The sequence below is a fragment of the Pleuronectes platessa genome, chromosome 12 (genome assembly GCF_947347685.1).
Source record: "Pleuronectes platessa chromosome 12, fPlePla1.1, whole genome shotgun sequence".
Classification (NCBI taxonomy): domain Eukaryota; kingdom Metazoa; phylum Chordata; class Actinopteri; order Pleuronectiformes; family Pleuronectidae; genus Pleuronectes; species Pleuronectes platessa.
Genome location: NC_070637.1, coordinates 17,761,623 through 17,774,557, shown reverse-complemented (window position 1 = coordinate 17,774,557; position 12,935 = coordinate 17,761,623). Strand labels below are relative to the sequence as shown.

The 12,935-nt window shown below is 42.2% G+C and overlaps 1 protein-coding gene across 1 annotated transcript in view; it reads right to left on the bottom strand.

Annotated features, from left to right (window-relative positions):
• Positions 1-12,935, bottom strand: part of pcdh15a (protocadherin-related 15a) — a 135,676-nt gene that overhangs the window by 25,340 nt on the left and 97,401 nt on the right. Inside the window, exons 24-26 of the mRNA XM_053436360.1 lie at positions 9,979-10,088; positions 8,969-9,109; positions 4,140-4,267 (exon numbers count right to left, since the gene is read on the bottom strand). Of these exons, the coding sequence (XP_053292335.1) occupies positions 4,140-4,267; positions 8,969-9,109; positions 9,979-10,088 (379 nt within the window). The remainder of the gene's footprint in view (positions 1-4,139; positions 4,268-8,968; positions 9,110-9,978; positions 10,089-12,935) is intronic.

Genomic DNA, 12,935 nt, shown 5'->3' with positions numbered 1-12,935 from the left:
GCTGGATGGTGGTACAGGAGGTGGAGCGGTTAGCACTGTCTCCTCACATGAGATGACCGTGGGTTAGAACCTGCCGGTCGGTATGTTCTCCACGTGCCTGAGTGAAATGTCTGCGGGTACTCCAGCATCTGCCCACAGCACAAAGACATGCAGGTCAGGTTGATGTGTGTTAATGTGTTGTGTGAATGGCTCCTTGTCTCTGTATGTGATAGACTGGCTGACGACCTGTCAAGGGTCACACACCGGCATCAATTTTCAGAGTACTCGTCTCTGGCGACTGACACTGATAAATAGGAGCAATATCTTCTTTTTTTCCCCTCCAGCTATTGGCAGAGGAGGGGGAGGTGGGGGGGCATGTTACCAATGAAAGGGCAGCATAAATCTACACAGTCAGAGTGAGATATCCTCAATGGGTAAAGACAGTGTATGTAACAGCGTCATACAGCTATAACAGTGATGGACACAGTGGATAGAACTCACTGAGGGAAGTGTGTTCACAACCTGCTGCAAGACAGCAAATGAAAATGAAATGATCCTGATGACTGAATAACCTGCAAATCACTTACATCATCATGGTCATGATCCAACCCTCTGTTCCTGGTGTGAGGGTGTAAAGCTACGACGATGGAGAATATACTAACTTTTTATTTGATCCAATTGGACATTTAGGTGAAAATGTGTCAAAATTCGTGCATTATTTGCCAATAATCTAATCTTTAATGTCCTTGATTTTCGACTTTCAAAATCAGCTCATCCTCGAGTCCAACTGAGCATTTTTGCCAAATTTTAAGGAAGCCCTTCAAGTCTTTTAGTGAGACAATGACACAGAAATACGGTTGATGCAAAAACATAACGTCTCTGCTCCCGGCAAAAAATAAACATCTCTGAAAGCTTTTCACCATCTCCTTGATGTTTAGAAAGCTTTTCAACATCTTTAAAATAAGAGGGCAGGTGGTGAAGGAGGAAGTGAAGAGTGGCCATCATCTCGCTGCCCATGAATCTTATTACTTACTCTTATAAAACAGGGTCGAGTAAGTGTCGCGCGTTGCAGAGTGTTATCGTGTAATCATCCTTTCCTTCCACACACCAGAGTTTTACCTCGACATTGAAAGATTTTTCAATTAACTTTTTAACACCATTGAAATGAGACGTTGGGAGTAAATAACCCAATTAAATTAAATTTCTACTGCGCCAAATTACAACATTCATTCTTTCAAGGCACTTGAATGGTCCGGAGCTTATAATGAAGGAGCCCAACGAGCAGGCACTTGGCAACAGTGGAGAGAAAAAAAAACAGAACCAGACTCAGCGGCCATCTGCCTTAACTTGGGTGGGTTGAAAGGAGAGAAATGGCAAAGTGAGGAGTACAAGGGGAAATGGAGAGAGGGAAGAAGAAGGAGGAGAAAGTAGGGGAGACGGGGAAGTGAGAGCGAGAGAAAGAGACCTGGAACAGTTGTGTAACAGTTATATATATTTAAACACTGTAGTAAATGTCTATGAGTGTTTGTGACTTTATCATGTGACACATCAAATGTGTCAGAATTCACCAAATGTTCACGATATTTCTAAAGATTATCTCAGGAGAAGGTGACCTCGCAGATTCATTACTAATTCAGTCCAACGCTTCCCACTAACCGACTCCAAAGAAGCTTTGGCCTCTGGGAAAATTAAAGAGAGCACTTGACCCATAATTTTACACTTTGGTGTTAATTCCAGGTTGAGGGAAGGACAGAAAAAAGTCAACATTGGATGGTTGGTTGGTTGAAGAAATCGACACTGTTACTGTGCGACATTTGAGCCTATATGCAAAAATGTTCTTAAGAGGAATTGGGTGTAGTGCATAATTAATCAGCTATTATTTTTATCTATAGCCATCATTCATGATTCCAGAAATTGCAGTAATGGCCACTAAAAACTAAAGGAGACCAGGTTTTCTGTTGCTGCCCCGATGAAGCTCTGGAGCCGTCTCCCTTTCTGCATCAGGTCTTGCCCTTATTATCGATAATAACATTGATAATTGTATCTAATAAAAATATCTAATCATTTTAATCGTCATGAAAATTCAGCTTTCATCTGTCATTTGATTCTGTTAAAGCCTTTTAATAATACTTTTTATTCATGCTTATGTAGCTCGTCTTTGTTTTGATTCTAAAGCACTTTGGTTAATATCCAGTTGTTATACATGTGATATATAAATACGTCTGATTTGACTTTAGCATACAAATTTTTTTAGTGGTGATGGTGCTGTATCTTCTTTGTCTGTATCTCTTTAACTACTGTACACGTCTCGCTCTCTTTTATGCTTAAACTCAGGTTTAAAATTGTCAAACCCAATAAAGCATGATTCACGTTGCTGTACAAAGCCCTTGAGGAGAAGTTGTCTTCGTCCTAAAAGAGCTTTTATAAGTTGTAACATAAAGATTAAGGCTTAGCTCCTTTCCTGCAGTAAAAACCAAGAGTTTTATTTCAAACCATCAATAAAGTGAACATAATCCCCGGCTTTCCCAAGGTGTTCTTATCTTCTTACTTTCAGACGGCAACACATTTCTGGCCTATTTTGGTAATGACGGGGGAAATATGATCAGCCTCCTCCTTTTCATCATCTGATGATTTTGGTTTATTTTCAGATGTGCCTGAAGGTCAGAAACACTTTTCTGCATCTTCCTCCACAACCTTTGTACTTGCCCACAGGATATTACACCAACTTCTTCTTTCGTTAAACATGCTCCAGAGACTGAAGGGCCTGTGTCCAGCGCCTGTTATACTGTAAATAGCCATTAACTATTCATCTATTTGTGTTTCCACTTGGGCAGTTTTCCTCATTCTAAGGATAAGCAGCTGAAAATCAGGTTGGAGCTATTTGGTAACTGTCCTACGAGGCTGATTATATCTATTAGGGATTAGAAAGTGATCAATTCCCCCCAGATAAACTGCACAATGGGAGTCCTGCTTATTGGCATTGACACAGTTATATCACATCAAAGATAGAGCTTAGTCTTGGTTAGTCTACACCCAGTTGTGCTCCGGGGAATTAATGTGAAAAACACCCCTCGATCGACTGTCACATTAATGGTTTTTCCAGCGATAAGATAATATGCTGTGATCTCTGGCCGAGTCGGCATTACCACGGTGGAAAAGTCAAACTGGATGGGAAACAATCACACTGGATTGGGTTATAAATCATGGAACTTGCAAGGGATGAAGTAGAACTATGCAAATTGCGAACCAAAAAATTGAATTTTTGCCAAAAAACATGAAGAAATAATATTTAAATCTCTAAGCCTCTATAGATTTGGCCTCACTAGATAGGCAATGTTCGCAGTTCCCCTTGTTCCACCTTGAGTAGTCTCTTTTGGTTTTCTTTCAGGCTGCACACAGAACCAACAAGTCTCAGTAATAACAGTCTGCTTGTTCAGCTCGCCTCTTTGAGCATATGGTAATTATAATACATCTGAACTTTTTCGAGGGAGCCTGGAACAGGGAAACCGGTGTTCAGAGGCGTCAGTAACAAAATGTACCTGAAAAAAAATATGAGAGCGACAAGAATAGGACTTTAAAGAGGAAGTATGAGATGATTCCCCCCCACCTGCAGAGTAAATGACATCATTCCATGGCTATATTTAAATTCTGTATCCATCATATCCAATGGAGAATAACTAGAAATATAAAACCAACTAAATATAAAAGTTGTTAAAAGCAGTGTTCAAAGTGGAGGTTACAGGTGACGATTCAGCACGGCCCTGTTCACAGACTCCCACACCCACCTACCTACGCATAGACAGAAACACAGGGTGGTGCTGAGAGCGAACGAGTGAAGCCTCTTTAGCAGAGCGGGCTGATAATCAGACAGGATGTCCGGCCATGCTTCTGTGAACATGCAGGAATTACACCGACCAGATCTCTCTGATCCCACCTGCTCGGGAACGAGGCCGACAGTGGGCAGAGTGAAATTGAGGAACAGATGCAGCTGGCGATACGGGGAGGAGATGAAATCGTGCCGCAGAGAGCACATCGGATGGATTCTCCCACCGTGGCTGCAGGGTGAGCGTTGAAGAGGTGGAGGCAGAATCAGGCCCCTTTAGTTTCACCCCTTTTCCATGCATGCTGATACAAAAAGCCGTTAACTGATGTTTTCTTACCACAATCTTGAGCACGGAGCTGAAGATCTTGGTGTCCTCCGTCACGCCGCCTATGTAGAGCTTCCTGCTGAAGAGGGGAGGGTGGTCGTTCTCGTCAAGCACCTCAATAAACACCTTGGCTGTGTTCGCTGCAAAAAGCACATATTGCACAGGATGTGAGTGCACGCCTCTACTGTCACAATACAGATCTACAACACGTAGCTGTCATAGTGGTAAAACCTGCATAAAATAATAAACAGCACTCAACTCCACTCTCTCTACTTAAATGTACCTATCCAAGCATCTGATAAGGGGATAATGCAGAAGTGCTGCACCCTGTCAAAATAAGAATTGGGACACACAGGCCCGGAAGGATGAGAACATCACGGTCACTGACTGTTAGATAAACACGTCTGTGAAGTCGTCCGCACTGGCGCTGATCAAATGCTGCACAATTTAGCTTCAAAATTGTCTTGTCGATATTTTTCATGGTCATCAACTCGTACCACAACTTCAAAAGAGAGCCAGAAATGATTTCCCAGACGTTAGTCATCACCAAAAACATCTCAGTCTGTCAACGAGATGATGGCCATCACCGATTTTAAATAAACTTCCCTCTCATCCGCAGGCGGGCGTTCTGAACTATTCTGAAAGTTTGACATGTTTCGAAAAAGTGGGGAGTAAGATTTACCGAACTTTTTCAAGAACTCACTGCAAATACAAATACTTCTTGCTTGGTTTGATTATGACCTGGGGAAGCTGTTAGAGAAAATCCTTCTTCATTTTCAGCGATTTATAATTACACGTTGGGGAGAGAAACATCCCTCAACTCTTAACTCAACACGACAGCGTGAAAAGGCGTGAGGAGGAACTTTGGTGAACTTTGCGTTAATCAATCAGGAGGTTCATTTTGTTTTGATACAACATATATTGTGACTCAAGACAAACTGAAGCGTCTGAAATGCTAATGACTTCTTCCTTCCCCTGATAAGTAGAAAACAACCGAACCAATTTGTATTCTGTTTACCAACCAATTAGTGATACGAGTGAAATATTGCTCAATCAAATAATAAAGGTGACAATAAATACTTGGCTTCCGAGTCGCTACTTGCGAGTGAAGACTATCTTGCATCATTCGTGTTATTTTTTAAAACGTTTCTTTTCTCCACAACTCGCTGCACGACAGTAGCATCAATAAGCAGCTGGGAGAGTTTAACAGGCCAGTGTGACCATGACTGGGGAAAACATTTTGAAGAGCAGACAATATGGAAACGCCGTTAGATAGAAAGAAAGAAAAGGAGATGTGTCATTTTAATAAACAAAATTAGCTGGTTAATTGGTCTTTTTATGAGACTTCTGCTTTTACAATTAAAATATGTAACTTTGACCGCTTGGCGTATCTCATTCAAAACAATAAAAAAAGAAAAGAAGAAGGAATTTGATGACGAGTGGCTGTCTTCATCACGATCGCTGATGAAAATATAACAGACGCAATGCGAGAGTTGATTTCAAGTTATGCAGCAAACGAAGTTGAATAATCAGGATTGATTACGAGTGACTATTACAAAGAGCTGAAGGAACAATCTGTCAACTGGCTGGCTGTGCTTGACATTGTTTTCGAGCAGATGACGCAATCAGAAGACGTAAAAAATGAAACCTTGTATTGTGGAAGATTTAACTCTGTTGTGGAAGTTTGAACTCTGTTGAAAACATTTTGAATCATGTAGGTACACAAGTCAACAAGATAGATAACATAGGTTTAGTGGTTTTTCGTCAAATCATGTCTGTAAAAAGGAAACCACACTTAAAACATTCATTACCCTAATTTGTCTCTTTTGCACGTGGGAAGGGTGCAGCATAAATACTGTACGTAGAGTGACACATTATTCCAGCACTGCAGTTTAGGTCAAACAAAAAAGAAAGAAGCCCGGTCAAGGACCATTTTTCTTTTGGCGCCGCACACAAATGTAAAGTCGTGTGGCTCTGGAGCTAAGGATGCACCGGGGGAATGGGACAAACAAAAACACAGCACATCAAATTACAAGGCATAGACCCTGTAGTGTGGGAGGGAAGACTCCAGGGGCCGGGGGAGAGGTGTACACAGCCCCCCCCCCCCGTGTCTCTCTCTCTCTCTCTCTCTCTCTCTCTCTCTCATCTCTCTCTCTCTCTCTCTCTCTCTCTCTCTCTCTCTCTCTCTCTCTCTCTCTCTCTCTCTCTCTCTCTCTCTCTCTCTCTCTCTCTCTCTCTCTCTCTCTCTCTCTCTCTCTCTCTCTCTCTAAGATGCATGATAGAAACTGGTCCATTAAAAGGAGGGATTGCCGCTATAGCAGATTAAGCTGGAGTGTGCCTAAGAGTGCATTATCGTTTCAAAAATATGTTTAATTAAATCTGCTCTCATATACTCCTGCATATACACATGGATATCCGGCTGTGCGTAGACTATGTGCATCACATATGCACCGCATGAGTCCTAATGGGGCAAAGATAATCTATCTGACAAATCAGTCCCGTAATGCTCTGATAATTTAAATTCAATACAGACTCATTAATGAGAGGAGAGATGTTCCCTGTCATGGAGCCTGAGCTGCATTACAATAACACAAGTGAGACGAGTGAGAAAAGAAACGGCGTCACTGCCAAAAGAGGTTGTCAGCCTGACGATGCCAGTTAAGCTCTCTTCCTCAGATAAGTGAGGTGTGTGTGTGTGTGTGTGCATTTTGTGTACTTGTAATTGTCGGTTCGCGAGAGACAGACGGCGCGAGATGGAAAGAGGCGGGAAGGATAGATCATTGATTATTCATTGGAGGCTCAAATGGATTGAGAGTGAGGTATGAAACCCATTTGTTTTTTGGTACTTCATCCATCATTATAGCAAAACTTTCGTCAGTAAACAGGATACAAAGCAGCCTAATGATATTCCAGCTGAAGCATCCAGAGATTGCAGACTGAAGGTGTAAGTAGGCTTCAGACGAAACGCATCAGTCGGTCAAACAGCGTCTCAAAAACCTTAATTTCAGGCGGCGGATGCATCTGACACTTTCTTTAACTGTCTGGATCGGATAATGATCCATGCTTTATGCAGCATGACCAGGTACGGCGGAGAGCAGGCTTCACCTTATCTCCCAGGCTCCGTTCAAGTACCTCCATCCCTTTTTGTGTGTTTACAACTGAGCGCAACACCATGAATGCCTGCGAGGAGAGAGCATCTGAAAGAATCCGGACTACAAAGACGAGGGAGAGACGCTGAACTGTTGGAGGGGGATCAGGGAGTCGGGAGGAGGCTGTGATGTCAGGCTTTCAGCCTCCTTCTTCCACTGAGTCCGTCGACCGGCATTTTGTACGATCTCGTTTGTTTCATACACGGCGAAGCTTCAAGACTGGGAAAACACTGGAGGTTTATCAACTGAGTGTTTGCTGTGATTAATGTTTTGTCCCCCGCCCCCGTGTTGGGGGGGTGGTCGGCCTAAATTGTAACAAATGGGCTATTAGGGCTTGTTAGACCCTTGCAACGAATTTGGGCACAACAATTTTAAGGATTTATGATATTGTTGAACTGAGTTTTTCAGTAATTACTGTGACTGAGAGGTAAGAGTCAGAACTCTACACTGCACATGTATCTTGTTATTCAATATTTTAGAAGCTGTTTTGAGACAAGAACCCCTGACAACTGGCTCCGGACATTCTCAAGATTTATGACGAATATAGGCAGGAGATTTTCCGAGGCGTTCACAACAGCAGGAAAATCTCTGGAGCTTTCAGGCGAGGGTTGGCGTCTGGGTAGAGCAGCAGGAGGCAGAACAGAGCATATAAATTCTGCTGTGGAAATCTCAGGTTTTTGTTTACAGCACATCGACTCTAGATCCGGCCCTTATCACCAACCGCTCTCACATCTCGTCGTCCTTCCAAGTTGACGTCTTTGTCTTCCACGTGTGAGGCACCTCTTTTTCATCCTGAGGTATTTGTATCCTTTTTTATTTTTCAGTTTCCCACATGCTCGCTGTAAGTTTTCCAGACTGAATCGTGCGCACGTCAGCTCACCGGATATTTGCGTTCTCACTTACAGCCCCTGAGGAGAATGTCCAGAGTTCAGTACAGTGTCTGAAAGCAGCTTAACTAATAGCACTCCACCAGTTTAAGTTTCACATACAGCGAGCGCACCGCGGGGGGGTCGAATAACATATTGGCATTCACTTTAAATGGCATATCGGTCAGACAAGCTGCTTTTTCCAATATGCCTTGGACAAGCGGCTGCTGAGCTGGACACGAAAGCAACCAATACAGTATAACCTCAGTCAATTTAAAATCAGCTTGATGTGGAATGGAGTGTGAAACTCAACAATCAATCACAGGATGCAGCAAACCTGCCACCTGCCAGTTTACAAATGGTTCAGTGCAGCGAGGAGCGGTATCGGTGCATGAAGCACATGAGCACACAGCTCAGCAGAACACACAATGATACGTTGTTTCCCTGTTTTTGGTCCAGATTGGCAGCTGCCAAAAACTAATATGTAAACTATAATAAACCAAGATCATGGAGATACTTCGTTATTGTTCTTTGTTTCTTACTTTAGAATCAAACATGTTTAACTTTTCTCTTTTTATTATATTTTAGAGGTATGTGCACATGAATAAAGCTGAAAAAGCTCAATGGATTCGTGGTAAATCTGGTATTTAATACGAAATATAAAAATAGGCTGTGAAAGCATTTCCACAAACTGTATTTAATCATTATCTGTCACAGTGAAGGATTATGGTTAAATATAAATGCATCACCTGGAATGACATGAAACACCGATTCATCTCCGATACCTCACGACTCAACCTAAACATCGCAGCCGTCTGTTTCTTACTTTTGGAAGGAACTCGCAGGTTTGACATGACGACCACCATCGAGTCCGCCTGGACTCTGAGGACATAGCTGGTCACGTTTTCATAATCCAGGGGCTTAGCTGTGGAGATGACGCCTGTCCTGTTGTTCACCTGGAAATGACCTGGAACCAACAGAAAAACACAGCACATAACAAAGAGGAAAAAATAACTGTTGAAAAAAACCACATCCCGAGGGGAGTAGTGTTGAAATGCCACTCCACACTGTCTGTAGTGAGTGGCAGCGCTGGAGAAAAGAGCAGCCATTAGACCATAAAGAAATCACACACAATAAAAATATCATAAATTCTAATGGAGGAGACCGAAATTAGTTTTTTTTCAAAATGAATGTCAGTTTAGTTGTGGCTCTGATAAAAGGAAATAACACAAAAATACTTTTGGTCCCTTAAATGGCACGGACAGATCCTAGCTCCTCTGTGTCCGTGTGAAAAAGGTCAAGCTTTGACCACTGCTTGGGCCTGGAGGCAGATTTATGAAACTCTTCTGAGGTCCTCCTGCACCTTCCATGAGCATCTAAGGAAATATGACCCGAGCTCAAGTTTCCACATGACAGTGACAAAGATCACTGCGGGGGAAATCGAGGTCCGCATGGGAGCCGGGCTACAGCTTCCCCTGTTTCACTCTCTCAATACAACGATTCATCTGCTAATGGCTCAAAGAATGGAGCTTCAAAATCTGCATTAATGAATAAAAACCCATGTATGTTTTGTGCAGTTCTCTCAACTGCGAAGAATATCCGCAGTTGTTAGTGAAAGGCTTTTTAGAAGCTGACATTATCTTTTCTCTATTTTGGGAAATGAAAACTGGAAGAAGAGGACTTTGTTCTTCACAACACAAAGCCTCTGTCGTAATTTGAGTAAGTGTGTTTGGCTGGGAGCGTTTATGGGAAACCAAACGTATGGAAAACAACATTCCCTTGGAGTTTCTGAATATCTGAATTGCAGGATTAATATATATGATCTGTAGAACATACCCTGTTCATTCCCTGCCACAATGGAGTAGAAGATGGTTTGATTGACAGCAGCAGCCAGGATGGTCCCCACTGGTTTGCCAAATGGAGCCAGCTCACTTACTGGAGCGAACCTGCAGAGGCACAACACAAATCAAAAAACAAAAGGTGTGAGGACAGAAGGGATCAATGGGAAAAACCTGAGCATAGTGGCAGACCATTCTCACAGTTAGAGTATAAAAAGGGGTAGAGATGATTATAAAGGTTTTCATAAAGACTACACAAAAAACTGTTTAAAAAAGGCATTAAAACGAGTGTATTGTGTTCTTAGAGTGGATATTTATCATGGAAACGGTGTCAATGTTTGGTTTATTACACAATCATTTCTATAGTCATTGATATTTTATAACATCTTTGAAAGATCCATTTGCCAGAGGCGAAGGTTTTGACCAGCAGTAAGGTTAAGTGCTGTCAATTCGGAATAAATTAAAGTGTTTTAGGAAAATTATCCTTTTTCCTGCTTTACTCTCTCAGGAATCCACAGTTTTGAGTGGGTCTTACTGACTTTGTACTTTTTAAAATCTGCTTTGAATAAGAAATCTGTTTAAAAAGGATAACAATTTATATATTCTAAAAACTGTCAAACCAAAACCGTTTATTTTTCCAATGATTTGAATTCTTTTGTCATTTCTTTCAGTAGTTTTACCCGTTCACTTAAACTTCAGGAGTCTTCAGATGCAGCTACAGCAGATACATGTACCTTTTATTCCCTGGTTAATGAATACGTGATTTTCCTTTCAAGGAGCACAACAAATTCAGGAGGAAAAACTTTAAATCATGAATAAATAATCCGTAAAACAGTTTGGATTGATCCTAGTAACTTAGTGGTGAGGATAAGAACCATCACACGACTGAATATGGCTCAGGGACATCAGCAGAATAATTGAAGGCTTGATGTTAAGGAAGCAAAGCTCTTGTTTTTCTGCTTGAGTCATTGCTGTGAATCTCAACTATGATCATGAGCTTTGGGTAGTGGCCGCAAAAGTGTGATAGAGGATTCAAGCAGCCGAAATTCAGTTTCTCTGCAGGGTCGCTGGACTCCGACTCCGAGTGATAAAGCAAGGCGCCTGCCAATTCAAGAGAAGCTCTGCATCGAGCTGAGGCTCCTTTGTGTTAAATAGCACCAGCTGAGCTTGTTTTGCTTTGAGACAAGATGCTTCCTGATGGGAGGAGACCCCCGGGCAGACCGACTAGATTTAGGTAAAATTGGATCAATCAGCTGAGGTTTATAGGGCTTCACTGGGGGGAGCTGTAGGAATTTGCTGGGGTATAAACATGTTTGGCTGTTCTGCTAGTCCTGAAGCAAAAGTGGTATAAACCAAGTTGAGAATGATTCCTGAATGCCTGAACGATGGCAAACATTTTATGGATGTTTCAATGGACCATAGACACGTCTGGGATTACTCCTGGTGCTGCTGATTGTCTGTTGTTTGCACGGAGGTTATGTTGTGTAATAAATGTAGTACCATTATGAAACCCTTGCAGAATGTATACAGTGTATACACTGTATAGTAGCCTATATACAGCGGGCATGCAGGGAATGCAACAGGCTTTTCATTTATTCATAAATGTATCTTCTTCTTTGATTTGATATTACAAAATAAAATGATATCCAAACAAAAGACCTGAACGTAAAAAAGCAACACAAACGGTTGTGTGAAGTGCTTTGAGTTTGTTGGGCCTCGTAAGTGTGACTGTGTAAGAGTTAACGGCTTTAATTGACTAACAGACGTACAAGTGTCTGCAGTTATTATTGTCACCACAAATTACAGCCGCCATAAATAGCAGGGAACCTCGTCTTGGCAGTTTGTCTGTGAGGGCTGATTTCAGCTGATAATGTCATCTCCATTCCGACACCCTCTTGTGAAGCTTCCACTGCTTTCTGTACGAGGCGTCTGCGCATGGGGCTATATTCTTCTGAAGTTCTCATTTAAAGTTTGACTATAACTCACAGCGGTGGTAAGAAACCTGTGACAACGCTGTGGGAGTAATACTCACAGCATAATCTGTGAAAGTCAGATTCTATTATACAGTCAATGTCAGTGTTACAGGGTATTTTTGGGAGTAGACACTATCTCGGCAGTCCAAGTTCTACACACAGACCAGCGGCGATTAGACGCCTCCAGTTCATGTTTGTATCGTGATTCAGTGCTTTCATCTCTCTACTCTCCGCTGGGCCCTAAGTTCCAGCACATTTTACTACATGCATAATAAAATCATCACAAGAATGAAAAGGCCATCAGACTAACTTTCCCTTGAGGGTTGATTGCTATTTTATGGACTAACTCCCCTTTATAGGATTGCAATGGTGGGGGCTCAACTGATTTCCCAGGCTGAGGATGAAGAGTGGAAGAGGAAGAGAATCCACATAGAGACAGAGAATGGTATTTGCTGAAAGGACACACAGGTGCTGAGACAATAAATGACACCGTCTTCGCTGCTCACCGGAGTAAAACCACGCAGTCAGTAACTTTTCAGACAGTTGGCAGGTCTAACAGTCACCACAGAATTTGTGTTTACCCCTCTGAAAGTTTAAGAAGCAATAGGTGCAAACAGCACAATCTTGAAGGACACAGGGAGAAGGACTCGTCTATCCATCCCTGAGGCCACAGTTACTGTCACGAGAGAAAAACAATTCCCAAGGACATCTCGAGTTCAGGATGTTTCTGGGAAGTAGAAGCTATTCTCCCGGACGGAGGATGATAAAGTGAACCATTCTGAGAGATAATGTTGTCGAGTGAATGCTGCAGTGAAATGACACAACCGCATGTGGTCTCAAAGCCTTTCACCACCAATACAGTGCTGTTATGGACACATGAATAACGTGCTATTTGAATTATACGTAATGACTTCTGTTCATTTCCCCTCAAGGTGTTTTGTTGGGCTGTCACTGAAGCATCGCTGTGTGGGTGGCATGCGCT